The 19,285-nt window shown below is 43.6% G+C and overlaps 1 protein-coding gene across 1 annotated transcript in view; it reads left to right on the forward strand.

Annotated features, from left to right (window-relative positions):
- Positions 1 to 3,446, forward strand: part of plcb1l (phospholipase C beta 1-like) — a 100,603-nt gene extending 97,157 nt beyond the window's left edge. Inside the window, exon 33 of the mRNA XM_083688922.1 lies at positions 593 to 3,446. Coding sequence (XP_083545048.1) covers positions 593 to 802 — 210 coding nt within the window. The 3' untranslated portion in view covers positions 803 to 3,446. The remainder of the gene's footprint in view (positions 1 to 592) is intronic.
- Positions 3,447 to 19,285: the final 15,839 nt, after the last annotated feature.

Below are 19,285 nucleotides of genomic sequence, written 5' to 3' on the forward strand. Positions count from 1 at the left end.
CCTTCTCTCCTAATGCTGACAAGAGCTCTTAGTCTCTGACATGATTCATCTTTGCTGCTTTCCTTTAATTATGGCTCTCCCCTGGGAGGCAACGGGGTAGTTAACCGGTGAAATCAGCATTAAAGCAATTATTGGATCAGAATGAATACAATCCCGTCATCTGTAATCATTGGGGGCGTCTATGCCTGGGAGAAAAACAGCCTCTATGGCTCTCTGTTAGAAGACAGAAGAGCTCAGAACACAGGAGAAACTATTTTTAGTGGGGGGTTTTTTTATCTGCTACTGTACACCTTTGTTACAGGGATAATCTCGAAGATTACTAGAAATTATTAAGAACTAGAAATGACCCATGTTGACGCTTATAGCATACTATAGAAATACTGATCAGTTACATCATCAATAGTGACGTTTGACCCAAAAAGCTGCTTCTTATGTCTGCTCTAGTCTCACTCTGCTGATTCTATTGACTCATATTGCTGCCTCTGTAGACCCACTGTGTTGGTTCTCTTGTTCTGTGGACTCATGTTGTTGGTTCTGTAGACCCATGTTGTTGGTTCTCTGGTTTTTTAGACTGTGTGTGTTCTCTCCACAGCTGCAGAGCGAGTTGGACCAGGAGTACCAGGACAAGTTCCGGAGGTTGCCCTTGGAGATCCAGGAGTTTGTGCAGGACAGCAGCAAGACCAAGCTTGGTGATGACAGTCCCCATGACAACATACCCGTCTCCTCGACGTCCGAAAGGCTCAACCACAAGTCGCAGTCAGAGGACGATACGGAGGAGGGAGTATTCGACACGACCCTTTAGAGACTAAATCCCTCCCTTTCCTCCAAACTGGGTCGTCCTTATTGGTGGTCCTGCCTCGAGGTAGGTCTTGCCCTTTACCACAGATCTAGGATCAGATCTAGCCTTCCCTCCAATTCTAACTTTAACCATCAGGAGGATGAAAGATCTGACCCTGTATCTGTGAGGAGGGGTAACTTCATACCTACTCTGTTCAGTACGCAGTTCTGTTCAGATCTGTAAATACTTTTTTTGTATTTATATGTTTTGTTGTTTATCTCCGGATTGGTGAGGATCTTTTGGTACGGCCATAGGATACAGTACGTATGCGTGACTTGGCACTAACTATGCGCAGGAAGTAACTTACTTGAACTATTGCACAGAGAGAATATTTCCTTTTTTATGTTTTTAATCCTTACAATGTTGACAGTAGTGCAGGTCAGTGGTGCCAATGTTCTGATGTCAGTGTGCACTTATTAGACATTATCATTATCACATTATCACATGGTATTGGTAATGGTTAACATGAACCTTGATGATGTTGAATTTGTTTGCAATTTATTGATGGCAATGTTGTTGTCCAACCACTGCAGACCTAGTTCTTGTTTTCATCCTTATTTTAAAAACTTAAGATCCCTCCTCCTAACATATTTGCACTGAAAGCTCTCTACAGAACTACATAACTCTTCTATTATAACCTACAAGCACTGGTGGCTTGCTGGTTTTTAATTTAGTCTTCACAGAAGTAGACCTATGTGTTGCTGCTACCTTGTTTGAATACTGTTTTTATTATGATTTGTTTTGTATGACATTGGCATGGTCGAGACGTACTTATTTTATAGTTTTCTTTTTCATTTTTGATATTTCTGACAGGTGTTTAGATTGTGTATGGATCCTGCCGGGGATGGCCGGAGGATGGGGGGTAAATAACGTGTCTGCATGTTCTTGAACAATTGTAAATGTTAGCTCAGTAGCAGAAAATAAGTTACGTAGATGTCATTCTCTCCTCTTGTACAGTAAATCAGTGACACTGATGACCCTTGTGATCTCATTTTAAACTGAAACTGCTGCAAAAAAATAAACAATGGCCCTGAGATTATATTGTATGTACAGTACTATAGGCCTACTTATGTACTAAATCCTTACAAAATGTAGGAATGGAAGAAGGAAAAGAGACAGACATCACTGCCCCCTCACCAAAGACATCAATGATAACACTCTGATAGATGATACATGTCACATGTTCTCATTGGGGAGTTGTGATGATCTCCCAGGATAAACGAGTCGATAAACAAAAAAAAACTCAACAAATATCTAAAGCTGTTTTCAGAAGCCAACCCAACCCAACTCTCCCATACACACTCCACTGTAATCTCCTCATACTGTATAGTAGTTGTGAAAAGACCAACTGTTGTCCTCTCATGCTTTCCACCCAGAACCACAGAACCATAGTCATCACACACTGAGAGGCCTCTCAGTTGTGGGACCTGATGATGTTCTGTCCCATCTGTAGTTCTGGACCCTACCAGATATAAGCACACTACGGCCTGTGTTGATAGGGTTATTCCTATGGGCACATGGGGTAGCGTGATTGCCTTGTACTGGGAGAGGAATATATTCTATTATCCATTAATTTGGAAATATATGATGCAGTATTGCAGAGGAGATCACAGCCCTAGCTAGTGTTTTCAATATGGAAGGTTGTTTGAGCTATTTTATAAAGAATCTCTGAAGATCGTAGCATTTCTGTGTAAATTACTGGGAGCACCAACATTGAGAGGATCTTGTAAACTATTGGTCCATTCCTTGTTTGATACATATGTGACATGTGTGTAACACGTCAACCGAAGACCCAGATGAGTCGATGTGTTTGACTTTCCAAACTGTACAGTGCCATCAACCACATGGATGTGTCGTTTTATGATATTGGAAAGACTATTTTAATCGATTACTGACTTGAAAGGAGTTTCAAGAGATGGATTAACTGACGTGTAAGTACAAGTCCATGTATATAAGATGGTTCATATTGATGTGAGAGTCCTGTGCCTTTGAATAGGTTTGCCTTGTTTGATGTTGAATGTGTGAAATGCATCATTGTGTACATTGCCATTGTATTATATGAAGCTGTCTGTTATTGAATAGACTGTGTGCACTTTTAGTACAGTACCACTACTGAGTAACGCTTGTGATGAGCAGTATTTGAGAAGTGTCTCATAAAATCGCTAGACATTTTTATTTTAATGTCTTGAACCACTTTATTTAACAGTTTCTGTTCATCAACTTAAGTGTGTGCATTCTTGAGTTGTAAATGTGTGTATGACGTAAAGATAAAACATTGAGATGATAATAGTATAGTGTAAAGGGAATTTGCCTGTAATTAAAATAAATGTGGCTATTGTATATTGCTGAAGTGAACTGTCTGTGTTTTGATTGGTTGTTGTTTGGTCTCAATACTGTGATTGGTGTTCTCTAATGGTTCTGTTCATTCTGATTGGTTGTGGGAGAAAACATAGTGTATTTCTATTTGCTTCTATGCAATGCTGTGATCCCATTGGGAATCCTTGTATGGGGGCTAACATGCACCTGTCTCATGTCATCCCTCTTTGTAAATAAACAGAAAGTAACATCGCACACCATGAGTGTTTTGAGTTACCTATCCTAGCTGAGAGCCCTGTGTGTCTGACTTCTGAGGTGTTTCACAATGCACAATACCACACAGAATGAGAATGTATGAGATACTTTTATTTTTCTTTAATTTAGGGTTTAACCCTAACCCCTTTTCACAATTCACAATGTACATTTATTTTACATATATTAAACATCAATTAAACGCACAAGAATTCCACATAAATCATTTATCCATTCACATAAAAGGTATTTTACTGTAACATAGGCCTACAACTGAATGGGGCTAGAGGGAAAGAAAACGGGCACACTGGTGAGGTGTGAATAATATAGAACAAGGGAGGAAAGATGGGGACAAAGAGAGGACTGCAGCTTAAAGGGAATCATTGAAAGAGAAACCAGCTTCCGGAGTAGCTTACTGCACAAACATTGATCAAAGAACAAAGCCACGTGTGCGTACATCCGCTAACGGCGTGTGTGTGTGTGTGTGTGTGTGTGTGTGTGTGTGTGTGTGTGTGTGTGTGTGTGTGTGTGTGTGTGTGTGTGTGTGTTTATCTATGTTCAAGGGGGATTCTGTGGCCTACTTCCAATTATCTCCTAGGTAACAGTTGGCCCTTTACACAAGAATAAGAATTATATAGGAATATATCAATTTCCCCACTTCCATGAATCAGTGCATATGTATTAATTAAAGGCTGAGGGTATGACAGCAAGGGATGACTCCATCCATTCCAGGAACAATCACAGCTTAGGGCTTGTGTGTGTGTGTGTGTGTGTGTGTGTGTGTCTGTGTGTGTATGTGTGTGTGTGTGTGCGTGCGTGCGTGCGTGCGTGCGTGCGTGTGTGTGTGTGTGAGAGAGAGAGAGAGTGTTGCAATTGTGGTCTGCACAGACTGAGATCAGGGGGGTATCAGTGATGCAAAGATCCTGCAATGCACGACTATCTCACTTGATAGATGAGATAAACCTTTGTTATTGTACCGTATTGAAAAGGTTCTCTTTCACACTTCACAGGAATATGCACTGACATGTGTCCACTTAAGCCTACAACAGGTGATAATAGATTGTCCATCTTTCAATCTTCCAAACGCTTTAAAACCTAGGTTGTAAGTGTGCGTGTGCCAAGAATATAAGCACCCTGGTCAGTCCTTTTATCTTCCCCTCCAGCATAACTCTATCAGCAGGCAAGAGATAAGACTGGCCTGGTCGCCCCTAACAACGGCTGACAACCACTGAGAAGCCTCCAGAACTCTCTGAACATTCCAGTGACCAGGAAGTCGGCTAATTAACCTCATACTGAGTTCAGCACGGAAGGAGATAGGCTTTTTTTTAATATGATTGTGTGGGTTATGTCAACAGTGACGCCTGTCTTGTCCCCCCTCCAAACTCCAAACTCCCAGAATCATGGCAGTGTGTCTGTCCATCTGCTGCAGGGACAGGGGAGGTGTTGCTTTACTGGGCTTTAATGAAACGCACCAGGAGAGCAGAGGAGAGAGTGAGGCTTTTTTTTTTGGGGGGGGGGGGGGGGAATGTCTGGAAAACACACGCATGCACTCACACACACACACACACACACACACACACACACACAATTTCCCAATTGCATTAGTCTTGTATTAGATGCAGTTAGAAGTAATAAGACCATTTACATCAACAGACACACTCAAATAAACCATTACATATTGAATTAAAATAATCTACGGTATGTTTTTTTTTACACACACGCACACACACAAGCCCTCAGCTGTGTTCCAATTGTTCTTGGAAATACTTCACGAGGTTGGATTCATCCCTCGCTGTCATACCCTCAGCCTTTAATTAATACATATGCACTGATTCATGGAAGTGGGCAAATTTATATATTCCTATATAATTCTTATTCTTGTGTAAAGGGCCAACTGTTACCTAGGATGTAGGGAGAGAGGATTCTACATGGAACAAAAAGGGGTTCCCCAAAAGGTTCTCCTACAGGGACAAGCCAAAGAACCATTTTGAAAGGTAAAAGTTACATTTTCGATTCCCACATTAGGCCTACTCTGCGCAAAAAGAACCAGGTATCTCACATCTGCTAGTGACTGACTATGCTTCTTGTTGATAGCCATTCCAAAGACCATTCGCCACAACTGCTGCTGTATCAGCTGTGCGGAGGGAAGGGGATACTCGATGACTCACTTCATATGACAAAACAACATTCATTTGCGCGCGCGTGCACACACACACACACACACACACACACACACACACACACACACACACACACACACACACACACACACACACACACACACAGGGGTTCCATATCGAGCAGCGCATCATTCTCCACTGGAGGGCGAGTGGTACAAGAGGAGCGGGTTTATTGGAAGGGAGGGATAAAGAGAGAGAGAGGGAGAGAGACAGCAGCTGGAGCAGGAGAGAGAAAATCCCGGCCCAGCCTCTGCAAGCATCATTTTCACTTTCACATCGGATTTAATCCGCCCCCATCTCTACCACCAATTCACGTAAGGAAAATACAATTTTCTGTCTTTTGGCTGCAAGTGGAATATAGGAGTTGCTTTGCTTATCGACCTATCGTAGAATTATTTCATGCTGGGTTCTAGTGTTGGAGAGAGCATCAGCTTTTGTCTATTTGGTGCTAATAGCTGAGGTGGTTGAAAAGCTGAATGTGGATCCTCAACTCCATCATCATCAGCTAGCAGAGGTCAGCCTCTAAGCGCATTCTTCGCATCATCCGAAATACGAGTTGGTCACAGGTTTGTCACTGCTAGCGAGGTGTCAGAAAGATCGGCAAAGCATTAGTGACATCTACGAAAGGGGATGTCTCGTAGTTCGATAGAAAATGATAATAATATGGTTCAAACACAAGTGAACAACACGTGCATGGTTCATTTGATTCGTATTAAGACATGGAACGTGCCCGCTGGCTAGCTAGCTTTTCCATGCAGCTGGCTTGCAGCGTCAAAAACTTGACAAATGGAGGAGAATATCGATGTTTCCTCTTCGCCACGGCAGCTAACGCTAGCTCGCTAGCAGCAGGACACTGTGCAGGGCCAGCCTACTGGCTTGTTCTGCCCATAAAAGTAAACTGGCACGCTGTAGCAAGCTTGCATGCTAGATGCACCATTTGCTGCTACTGTAGCTATATGTAAACGACCCGCTGTTTGTGCCTCTCCATCATCATATGCGATGTATTGAATAATGGCATATTAAAATGTAGCTCAATCATCACAATTTTGCAACATTTGCTGCTGATGTTTGCTGCTGTTCGCGCTGGTTGCCATCCATCCATGTATGTTTCGCCCCATCATAATCATCATCGTCATGCGAGATGGATAGCTAACGTTATGGATATTTAGCAAGCGATGTTGCTTTATATTTAGGTCTATCAGCAAGCTGTTTTCGTGTTTGACTGACATATTAATCAATGCCCTCATGTTCTGCCAGCATATGTTGCTCATTGCATTGTATTGTCTGCTTATGCAAATGAATTTGTCTGCTTGTGGTTTTGTGCATAGGCCGATATATATAGATAGATAGATATACATATTTATATACACCCTGCAACATAGAAGCAATATAAGGGAATTTTAGCGAGCAACTTTAGGGGCCCTGCCAGATTTGGCCTCTGAGAGTCGCTGACCCACACCTGCGCGCGTGAGTGCCACCTGTTCACGAGCACGCGCGGGGCTAATGTCCTATGTACTGTGCTACTGTGCATATCACCTAGATTGGACGCAAACGTACGAGCCGACGTTCTACAGTCGCTGTGTTTGAAGTGGTATTTAACCGACTTCGATCATAGAAACATATAGATACTCCATGACTAGATCGATTTCTTTTCGAAGTGTTTTCTCAACCTGACAAGGGAAATTCACCTAGAACTGGGAACTGACCTCACATATTAATTAGAATGAATCCCCAAATTAAAATAAGGTCAAGTCTATTAAGATGTATTGGCATATTGTTTCTGACAACAAGAAAGGGCCCTGTTTTTATTTCTTGGTTAAGAGAACATTCATTAATCATAATCTATTTACAGTGATACAGCTCTGTTGAGGTGAGTCTGTCTGTGTGCACTGGGACCACTACCACCTGTAAAGACAAACAAAGTCAGGTTTGGGGTTATTATTGACACTGTGGCATAAGTAGTGATTACAGAGGCAAACATTGTCCTCCTGCGCACAAAAACAATCCCTTACCTGTCGATGTAGCTTAAAACCCACACTGTGAAGCATTTTGATGAATAGAGAGGTGCACTAAGAAGCTTAAAGGCTAACCGTGGGTGTGAGCGTTTTTCGGACCAGAGGGTATGGTAATTTTTATGAGTTCAGCTTAAATACCAATTCAAACCTCATATATCATTGGCCATTGCTCGGTTTTGAACAGGCAGATTATGATGCTTTTGTGAAATCTACTGCACATTGTACACAAAGTATTGTCCCAAAAGTAATAGGGTAACCTATAAACCTGTTGTTACACAACATGCATCTATTATACATTTAACATTGTATTCTGATTGGCCATTGTTTATTTACACTCATCTCTAAGGAGGGAGACGGTAGCTTGCTGCTCCCTGGCATTAAACATGTGCAAGAGACGGAACCTATTATGAAGAGAGACACAAATTGCTTTGTTACAGGGTCATTATCACAGAAAGAGCCATATTCAAAGACAGAGATGGAGCGTCATCATGCACAATATAGGGATGTAGCCTAGGGTGTGCTGTGGTCTGTGAAAGGAACAATTAGACAAACGTAAGAGCTGTAGCAGGTAGCACCCCCAGAAACATTTAGCCAGAGAGAGAAAACAACAATATCTTGATTGCTATGAGTCATTGTGGTGAATCCAGGAAAAGCGTAATGCACTACTGCATCTAGAGGACCGGGAAACGGGGAAACGAGCCACAGAACCCATGGAGTGCACGGCCATTAGATGAATAGACTCTGTGGTGCATCGTATAGATCCAAAAATTATCAATAATGAGAAAAAGGGGTATCATGTACTGATCCATAGTATTGCATTGGAGCTAAGGGAATATGTTCTTTCCAAAATGCTAAATCCTAAATCCTATGTCTCTTGATTTGATCATTTCAATTCTACAGAGTGCACTGCAGACATCTCTTTCTTTACATCAGGAACAGGGAGACGCAAACCGACTATTTTTGGATAGAAAACAGATACAGTATGCCCTGAATATGTACGTATGGTTGTTGTCAGTTGCTCTCTGAAACGCTTTAGATCCCAAGCCTCGTCATATCCATAGAGAGGAAATGGAGTGTAGCGTCAGCACTGCTGCAGTACGGTCATAAATGTTACATCTGTGTTATTAAGATGTCGGTGTAAAAAGCCAAGATAGTGAGGAGCAACAGCTTTCCCAGCCTATTACGGTTGTTTGTGTACAGTATGGTCATTTACAGTGACAGGCCATTTAGAGTGATAGAAATGTGGTCATGTCTGAGGAAACAAATAGTTTTGTATTGTTGACCTACAGCTGTGCTGACACACACGCGCCGCACACGCACACGCACGCACGCACACACACACACACACAAACATGTATTTATGTTTGTTTGTGTTCCGACGGAATCTGTCTGATGAATCCCCCTCACGTTTGTTTATTTTTATATCAGCAAGCTCGCCAATGTTGCAGCCTAGTGTTACGTTCTCCACAGACAGTATCACTCACTCACTTACTCACTCACCCACTCATACAGACAAACACAAAAATCTATTTTCTTTTCACGGAGCGCATGGGCTTGATGGTCTTCTCTCCGGCTTATACTCATTCTCAAATTCACAATTCTCTCTCTACGTTGCCCTTACATAGATGTAGAATCAGCTTACCATCCCCAAATCCTATCCTTCAGCACTGATCTATAGATCATTGCCCTTAACCATTAGGCTAAGTGGCAGACATCCAAACTGACCTCAGATCAGTGTCTAGGGGCAGCTTCATCCTCCTCCGTCTCTCCCACACAGCAGCCATGTTGTCTGCTGTCAGTCAGATGGATATATGGTAGAAGAGGACCGCAGCGTGGCGGATCTCTGGATGTGAAACATCGGCAAGGGACTGGCAAAGAGACAGATCTCATCCTCGGATGAATAAAACTCTCCTTGTTTGTTTGAAAACATGTTGAGTCACAGCGTCCACTGCTGTCTCTATTGTTGTAGCGAGACTCACAGAGCCCCTCACGGAGCTCATGGTCGATACTGTGATTTACTGTGTTTTGTCCTTGGCCGAGGGGAGAGACTGAGGCGCAGGATGTTTGTGTGCCTGTGTGTGTGTGTGTGTGTGTGTGTGTGTGTGTGTGTGTGTGTGTGTGTGCGCGTGTGCGTGTGTGCCTCTGCTTCATCTGTAGCCGAGTGGTTTGATGTCTGACTTCAATTCCCTCTATTTCTGTCTGTATAGGCAAAGAGATGAGATTCTCCTACTGAAGTAACTTCATGCTGAACTGGTAAGTTTCAGTGTATTGGTGAAATGAATGATTGTTTGTATTTTAGAAGAAAGGATATTGCCATGCACCCCTTGCACCAATTCAAAGTATTTGGCTAAATATAAATAACAGCAAGGCTGTACAGTGAGTTGCTCTTCCACATTCATAACACTCTTATAGCTCTTAATAAACAACATCTTTCCTAGAATCCAGTTTTCCCTTGCATATTAAAACACATATCAGACCAGCTGACACACTCCCTATGCTATGGAAAACCTGCTTTTGGGGTGAATAAGCATACATTTGTTAAACAGTATGACAGAGATACAAGCCCTATGTAATCTATGCCCATGTAATCTACTGTTCTGTTGAATATGTCCTGAATGGAAATGGGATGTAGGTCTAGTTCATGTAATGTAGCTTTTGTGAGGCAGCAGGTTGGGTTCCTGTTTTCCAACAGGTAAACAGATATTGGGTTTTCTTCTCATTTTGACATAGTCTGATCGTCATATCTATTGCCCCATTACCTCAATGTTCTATTGCCCCATTACCCTTATTGTTCTGCTGCCCCATAACCTCATTGTTCTATCTACATTACAAAATACTTAGCCTAGAGATGTGTCAGATCGAGCGGGCCAGTCCTGGAGGATTTATTGCCATGTCACTGGGCTGACCTGAGTGATGGAAGTCGAGACCCAAGCCAATTCCTGATTGAGTTTTCCATGTATGACTGATGTAGAACGTTCCCTGAGCCTTTCCAGACATCATTCATTGATATGCAGCGTGTGTGTCGCTGCCGCTGTTGTCGCCCGTGTGCATGTTTGTGTGTTTTTCAATGCAGTCATAAACTTAATGGCCCTGGAAGGCTGAGTGTGATACAATAATGATTTAACGTGTGTGTGTGTGTGCGTGTGTGTGTGTGCGTGTGTGCGTGTGTGCGCGTGCCATGCCATGCCGCTGCATGCTGTGCCGTGCTGTGGTGTGTGTGTGTGTGTGTGTGTGTACTGTGTGTAGCGTGAAGCCAGCCTGCCGTTAGGTCTGATTAGCTACAGATGTTTTACGATGAACATATTTACTGCCAGGGTTGTGTTCTGTCTCAGGCCAGACCAATCGGCCACTCTGAATGAAATGTGTTCGTAGGGCGGTCAAGGCCAGAGCACGTCCTGTCAGTCAGGACAGTAGCAGATCACGCACGCTCATTTTGACTCTAACTTTCTGCAGTACATCTTATCTAATTTTGATTGCCTACCTCCTGAACATTGTATCGGCCACCATCTACAGAATGTAGATTTAGATAATCCTTATATAGCCGAGTGTGTTTGATTTAGATGAGTTTTATATTATATAGCCTAGTGTGGTTGACACCATTCCTTATTCCGTTCCATGCATTACAATGAGCCCGTCCTCAGATTTCTACCTCCACTGGTATATAGGCCTATTGTTTACAGTTAAACAGGTTTTGGCTTCTTTTGTTGGAGAAGTACAGATCCAGAAGCACAGTGGGGACTGCTGTGTTAGCATGGCCGATTTTTTTATATAAAGTTTTTGTCTGTGTGTGTGTGTGTGTGGTCTGAGGGAGAAAGGAAAGACAGAGAAAAGTGGACAGCCTTCCAGAGGAGGAAGAGTGTGTGTGGGCGAGAGAGAGAAAAAACCTTTATTGGCACCAAACAATCACCGAATCGCACTAGTAAAATCAACATGACTCAATAAAATCAACATGACTCAATAAAATCAACATGACTCAATTGCATCTTAAAAAGTCAACACTAGCCCCCCCCCCTCCCTGTCAGCAGAACAAAGGATGCCCCAGCACACAGCATTACATTCTGTCAAATTGTTGACCGGTTTGTAATGACCAAACACCACCCGTAGCCTCACCGCCTTCAGTCCCAGGGGTAGAGAGGGGGAGAGAGACCGCTTTCACACCAGCAGATGGATAGCTCAAACTCATTACACCCTGTCAATATTTGCGATTCATAAACAAATGTTTTGCCGAATCTTGTCTAGTGTGATAAGGAATGGGAACGTACTTGTAGTTAGAGGAATAAAACACCTCTGAAATGATGACTGTTCCAGGACTACAACTCCCACCCTCCCCCAATTAGAAACACATATCTCTCTCAACACACACACTCAAACACACACACACACACACACACGCTCACTCTCTCACACACTCCATCAGAAGCACACCTCTCTGTCTGTCGCTCTCTCTCTCTCGCTCTCTCTCTCTCTCTCACACACACACACACACACACACACACACACACACACACACACACACAGACGTCAGACGCTCACATTCACTATGTCTCCATCCGTGACTCAATCCACAATGGGGATCCGTACATGTGAACGCAATTTGCACTTCTAATTAATCTGCTGACCTTCGCTCCAGAATGCAGAGCATGACTTTTTACCGTCCTCTCCTGGATAGGCTATAATTACCCCCTCAGTAATGACACTGGCACACTGAGACTGACGCCCACAAAACACTTTGTGAGCGCTTACAGCAACAACGCATCTTACTTTACCTCTGGCCAGGGCCACAACACTGAAACTAACCCTGCTGCTAACAAGGCTTCAGAGAGAAAGGGAGGGGGGGGGGGGACAAGAGAGGGAGAGGGAGGGAGAGAGGGAGGGAGAGAGAGAGAGAGAGATAGGAGGGGGAGAGAGAGAGAGAGAGAGAGAGAGAGAGAGAGAGAGAGAGAGGAGGGGGAGAGAGAGAGAGAGATAGGAGAGAGAGAGAGAGAGAGAGAGAGAGAGAGAGAGATAGGAGGGGGAGAGAGTAGTAATACAGAGATAAAGCTAGAGAGAGGCGGAGAGCGTGCGTCTGTTCAAAGGGAAGCATTGTGGAATGGGAAGTCTAACCAAGTGAACTTGTCCCGTTGCATAGCAGAGCAGGGTTAAATCAAGCTGTAGTCTGAACGCTGCTCAGACACATGACTGGCTGCCTTGATCAGATGACTAGATAAACAGTAGGAATTCGGCTTCTTCCTCTTTCAACAGCGCTCGCCTCTCCGGCTGATGAGAGAGCGAGAGAGAGAACGAGAGCTGGAGGGTTACATTACAGCTCGGCCTTGTACCAGAAAAACTGCTTATGAAATAGCCTGTGTAATTACTCTGTAACAAGATAGTAGCAATAACGTACCAATTTGGCTCTCACCCTCTTTCCTTGAAAACTTATTTAGGAAATGATATGTGACTTTACTTACGTACCATACCATTCACATTTACATTTTAGACATTTAGCAGATGCCTTTATCCAAAGCGACTTACAACAAGTATATTTGTCTAAGTAAGTGAATCATCTATACACTCACCGAACACTTTATTAGGAACACTATATTAATACTGGGTTGGGCCTCCCTTTGCTCTCAAAACAGCCTCAATACTTCGTGGCATTGATTCCACAAGATGTTGGAAACATTCCTTTGAGATTCTGGTCCATGATGACATGATTGCATCACGCAATTCCTGCAGATTTTTCAGGTGCACTTTCAAGCTGTGAATCTCCCGTTCTGCCACATCCCAAACGTGTTCTATTGGATTCAGATCCGGTGGCTGGGAAGGCCACTGAAGAACACTGAACGCATTGTCATGTTCATGAAAGCAGTTTGAGACGCCTTTTGCTTTGTGACATGGTGCATTATCATGGTGAAAGTAGCCATTAGAAGATGGGTAAATAGTGGCCATGAAGGGATGCACATGGTCAGCAACAATACTCAAATAGGCTGTGGCATTCAAGCGATGATTGATTGGTATTAAAGGGCCCAAAGTGTGCCAAGAAAACATTCTCCACACCATTACACCACCTCCACCATGAGAAGGTGGACAGGTGTTCCTAATAAAGTGTTCGGTGAGTGTACATCAGTCATCATAAGAAAACAAATACATGCTAGGACCAGGGGCCATTGGAAGTCACAATGCTAGAAGAAGGAAGAATTACATTTTTTTTTTACATTCTTCTTTTCTTTTTAATTTACAGTAGAGAAACTTGTACAGGGGGGATAGTGGGGATGAATAGGTCTTTAGGAGGGGCAGTCAAGATGTAGCCTGAAGAGATGGGTCTTCAGTCTACACTGTACTGTACTTGTTCAAATGTAATGCACTAGTCTATTACCCTAGAATAATGCCTGTGTGCTTTAAAGTGTCGCACACTAGAATAGAATGGAATGGAAAACGATGTATGTGTTTTTATTTCATCATATTGCTCATTCAGAATTTCCTAGAATATCATTTCTCAACGAGTTTGCGTATGTGTTTATACATCATGAAATGGACATTTTTATTTTAGCTCTTTGGTTTACAGAACCAAACAAACAGAATACATAAACATAAACAGCTTAGGGCCTTAATTGTAGCCTGTGGTCCAGCAGTTTCCAAGCATCATGATCCATCCAAAGACATATTTGTCCAAATCATGATTTATAAGCTACTTCGGGCTTGTTGTTTACACACTCCCCTCTACTACAAACTTAAGTCCATTAGATAGATGTCATAACAAGTGGTAAAAGTTATACCAATTTAACCAAACAATATAAATTAACCAAACAGGATTAAGGGGCTTGTTACACATTGAAGAATACAGCCTGTTAAAATGTGTGCAAAATTAATCCCTTAGGAGTCCGAACACACACTAACATACACACTAACATACACACTAACATACACACTAACATACACACTAACATACACATACTGTAAGCACAGTGGCACTTAAACACACAGACACATGTACAGGCACACATACACACACACACACACACACACACACACACACACACAGAAGCGGAGAGAGCAATACAGAGATATAGTTAGAGAGGAGGAGAGAGAGGCGCGTATCTGGAACGCACACACACACACACACAGAATCTTACTGAATGACACACAGGACAGCAGAGCAATTAGAATAGGAGAGGGGGAGTTTGTTTACTGAGCCAGAGACAGCCAAGGATCCCCCTACTCCCCACCCCCTCCCCCCACCCACTCATATACAGTACTCACACACACAAACATTCACCCACACACCAATTTACAAGCTGCAGTTGCCTGTGATGGAACCACCCCCGAGCCAATTAAACAGTGAAAACAAGCCCAACACAGATTTGAAACAGCTCTGCCGCTGCTATCTGTGTGTGTGTGTGTGTGTGTGTGTGTGTGTGTCTGTGACAGCATCTCTTCGTCAGAGCCAGCAGGATCATGTGGTTGTGCTCTACTTTACTGTCTGTTATACCATATATCCCATATATGTACCTAGAGAACAGTAATAACATAGTGATTATCTAACAATGAGCTTTGACTGCTTCCCCACAGAGTAAGTATCAAAATGGAGCCATTGTCACTTATCACATAACGTCCCAGTAAATACTAAGTGGCCTTAACAGGACTGTTAGCTGAGCGTTACTTAACAGGCCTATATGACAGCGACCCAGCACCTTTTTAGTCCCTCAGAGCTAATGGAATCTGCTAATTAGCCTGTAGGGGGGCATGAGGTGAGAGGAGTGTGGTGTGAAGAATCTTTTCCTTGTGGAATTAGGATATGTGTGTGTGTGTGTGTGTGTGTGTGTGTGTGTGTGTGTGTGTGTATCTTGTCGTTATGGAATTAGGCAACGTGGGTGTGTGTAGAGCTTGTGTCGTTATGGAATTAAGCAGTGTGTGTGTGGGTGTGGGTGTGTGTAGATCTTGTCGTTGTGGAATTAGACAGAGAGCCCCAGACCTCATTTCTTCTCGTTAGAGACAGTCTTACATCAGTCTCCCAGGGACAAGGAGCAATCTTCTCTCTTATTTCACTCACAGAGGAGAGCGTCTCTCTCCATCTCTCTCTCTCTCTCCATCTCTCTCTCTCTCTCTCTCTCTCTCTCTCCATCTCTCTCTCTCTCTCTCTCTCTCTCTCTCTCCATCTCTCTCTCTCTCTCTCTCTCTCTCTCTCTCTCTCTCTCTCTCTCTCTCTCTCTCTCTCTCTGGCTATGCACTCCACGGTTCCGGGCCAGTTTTGCTGTTCTAATTGGCGTTTCTTTTCTATTTGCTTCTTTTTCCCAACAGTGTCTGTCTGTCTGTCTGTCTGTGTGTGTCTCTCTTTCTCTCTCTACACCCCCCCCCCCTCTCTCTCTCCATCTCAGGGACCAGATACGATTGTAAGCAGTTTTCCAAATTCATTTTAGCACACTGTGAGAGCTCTTTGGTGGACATAGGATGTCACGTGAGGTATGTCCATGGACACAAATAGTGGTATATTCCTCCATAGCGTAGACATTAGGGGATGCTACCATGGTCAGAGAAGAGGGGAATCCAGAGAAGTCAGTGTAATTATCTGCATTGTCTCTATCTGCGCAAAGCTCCATACATCTGGGTACTGAGTACAGCAGTGAGGCTATAGTGTACTTTTTGTTCCATGTCTCTCTGCTCAGGGGCTTGTTCTTTTAAGACGAGTAAATTAACCTTTTTATGACTCTTCTCACTCTGACTCTCCCAAGGCTTAATACACGACGCCCACAGTCTGAAGGCTAACGTTGGGGAAATCATGCTGCAGTGCAGTAGCGCTAGATTCTAGATTCAGCCTGGAAGTTGTAATTGAAAATGTTTGGAGTCGAAGAGATGCGAGAGAAACCAGCATCGTCTACTGACCAGCCTTTTCACCTGCCGGTGTCATGAAGACAAGTAGATGAGAAAAAAGGAAACAAAAAGACAGAAATTATAGGTTGAAGCGCATCATAACATCCACGTCACCTCAGCTCTCCGCCCTTGTCAGTCACATATCCATCTCCCAGGCTCTATATTTGGAAAAGCAATATTCAATATGGTGGCCTTGTGACCTCACATGCTGACCTTCTCAGAACCCTCGACCGTCCTACGGGAGGCAGCTGCAGGGTGATGGGCGGGTTGTTGGGCAGGGTTTTCACACAGCAATACCCCAATCAGATGGCTGCGTTTATCTAAGGTCTCCCTAGAGCTGACCTTAGAGGGAGAGACGGGAGAGAGACCAGAGAAAATATGGATAGGCCTAGCATTTGAGCTGACTGTCAGCTTACTGCTCAGTGGTGTACTGTAACTATATACAGTGATGCTATTTCTAAGCAGTTCTTAACACTAGAAGCCCCGGGCCCTCATGCCTAACCAAAGTATCCAGGGTGCTATTTTAACATCATATAATTTGACGTTAGTGTATAGTGTAATCATTGAATTAGGTCAGTACCATGCAAAAAATAATGCACTGGTTGGGTTTAGTCAAGATATAGGAATCATTAAAATACCACATTTTGTGTTTTAAATAGCTTACATACAGTATTGAATATAACATTGACGGACATAATTGGTGTAACTGTAAATGGCCTACTGTAAAAAAATAAAATAATCTTATACATAAAATTATAAATATACATATTTGTAAGAAGGTCTATACACCAGTCATTTGCTCAAGTTAAAAAAAAGTAATAGTGGACACAAAATCGCTTCTTCTTTCAGTGGCGCCTCAGGACATGTTGGCCATCACAAAAAGCTGTGGTAGTTATGAAAATGCTTTTTTTTTTTTTTTCTGTGTGTGATTCTGAAATTGAATATGTGTAACAATGCTATTATGTTAAAAAAAGACATTTAGGAAAAGTCAGGGATGGAGGGTGATATGGGTTCCACAACCTTTATTATTTTTTTGACTATTTTAAGTGTTACACACACCCGTGGACCTCCAGAGAGTCTTGCCTTCTTATCATCTCATCATCCCAGTTCCAGTAGAGAGTCAGTGAGAACTCCCTGTGAGACGTGTCTGTCAGGACAAGACTACGGAAAGTGACACATTTGCTCCTGTCTTTCACCTGTGATGTGAAGAGACAGTTTTATTACACTGAGACATGAGTCTCTGTCTCCTCCTGAGTTGTCAGAGTTGTCAATACTGTGTGTGTGTGTGTGTGTGTGTGTGTGTGTGTGTGTGTGTGTGTGTGTGCATGCGTGTGTGTGTGTGTGTGTGTGTGTGTGTGTGTGTGTGCGCGCGTGCGCGCGTGTGTGTGTTTGAGTGATTTGAATGAAGTTTATGCAAGTTCAGACAGGACACTTGAAGTCGAACGACGCAGGTGACAGACAGCTGATCTCACGTATGCAAAACACATCACATGAGACACGGCTTAAAAGAGCCGAGTTATGTGACACACCACCATGATTCAACAGTGTAACGACACTGGTTATGAGAGTTATACTTATGGGTCGTCCCACCCACCGCCTCAGCCTCCACCTCAGCCTCCACCCTAGCCTCCACCCACCGCCCCAGCCTCCACCTCAGCCTCCACCCTAGCCTCCTTCCACCGCCTCAGCCTCCACCCACCGTCCCAGCATCCACCCACCGCCCCAGCCTCCACCCCCTGCCCCAGTCTCCGCCCACTCAGTCGCTCTGTATTTAACCTACCTGGGGGGCGGGGGGGGGGTTATGGGCTCCCTGCCTTATATTATTGTATTTTATGTTGTTAAACTTCAGGCGGGGAGCTATACAAAGCGGAGCCATCCAATTACAACCAAACCTAATGTACTACCATTTTGTTAAACAATATTAAACCGACGTAAGTGTCCTGACTGAACTGTCTGAGGTTCTGAGGTTTTATCACCGCAAACACACACCTCTGTGTTATTTCACCAGTCTGAACCTGTCTGTGTGTCGATAGTGCTGTCCTTTTAATCAGAGCCACTCTGTTTCCCCTGTGTGCATCCCTGTGGTGCTGTCTGTCGATGGCTGACTGATTGCTGCGCTACCACTGGCTGAGCGATGTAAATCCTCTGGCAGCTCTGGGATTACCCAACCTCTTACCTGCTGCCCTAATCAGGGGAATTTGAGCTGGAACACTTGATGTTACACCAAAACTAACACGTGGCTTCACTCAGAAAAAACACACAACTCTTTTGATTTCGAGCTCCCCACCTTCCTCAGAGAGAGAGAGAGAGGGGGGGGGGGATTCAGGTGTGGCTAGCCTAGCCTAAGTGATAGATTCACCATTTGATTTGTTTGTTGGTGTAAAAAACGGAGGTCCTTTTTATTAGGAGTTTTACGGTATATCTTCATCATTTTTCATGTGCCCTGTAGAGGAGGTCTGGAGTGTGGACACAAAAGGTCGCGACACCCTTAACCCGGTAACCCGCAAGAATCGTTTTGGTCTCCATCCAAAGACCTACCAGAGTCATCGTTAAGACGGAGAGCTCAGTTTGAATGTCATCTCTTCTAGAATCTTCCTATGATGCTCTCTTGGGCCCCCCATCTCTCTCTCTCTCTCTCTCTCTGTGTGCAGCTGTGGCTTACAGCCGCGTTCCCACACCAGCACACGCTCTCTCTAACGTCAATATGTGCCTATATATGACATTCCTACCTTTTTTGGTGCAGAGGGGCTCAACAGCTGTCTAACATGGAAAGGAAAGGGCCTTTGAAAAAGCACTCCACTCAGCGAGAAGGCACGGCATGTTGAAGGGATACACAT

Source organism: Argentina silus (assembly GCF_951799395.1).
Source record: "Argentina silus genome assembly, chromosome: 17".
Classification (NCBI taxonomy): domain Eukaryota; kingdom Metazoa; phylum Chordata; class Actinopteri; order Argentiniformes; family Argentinidae; genus Argentina; species Argentina silus.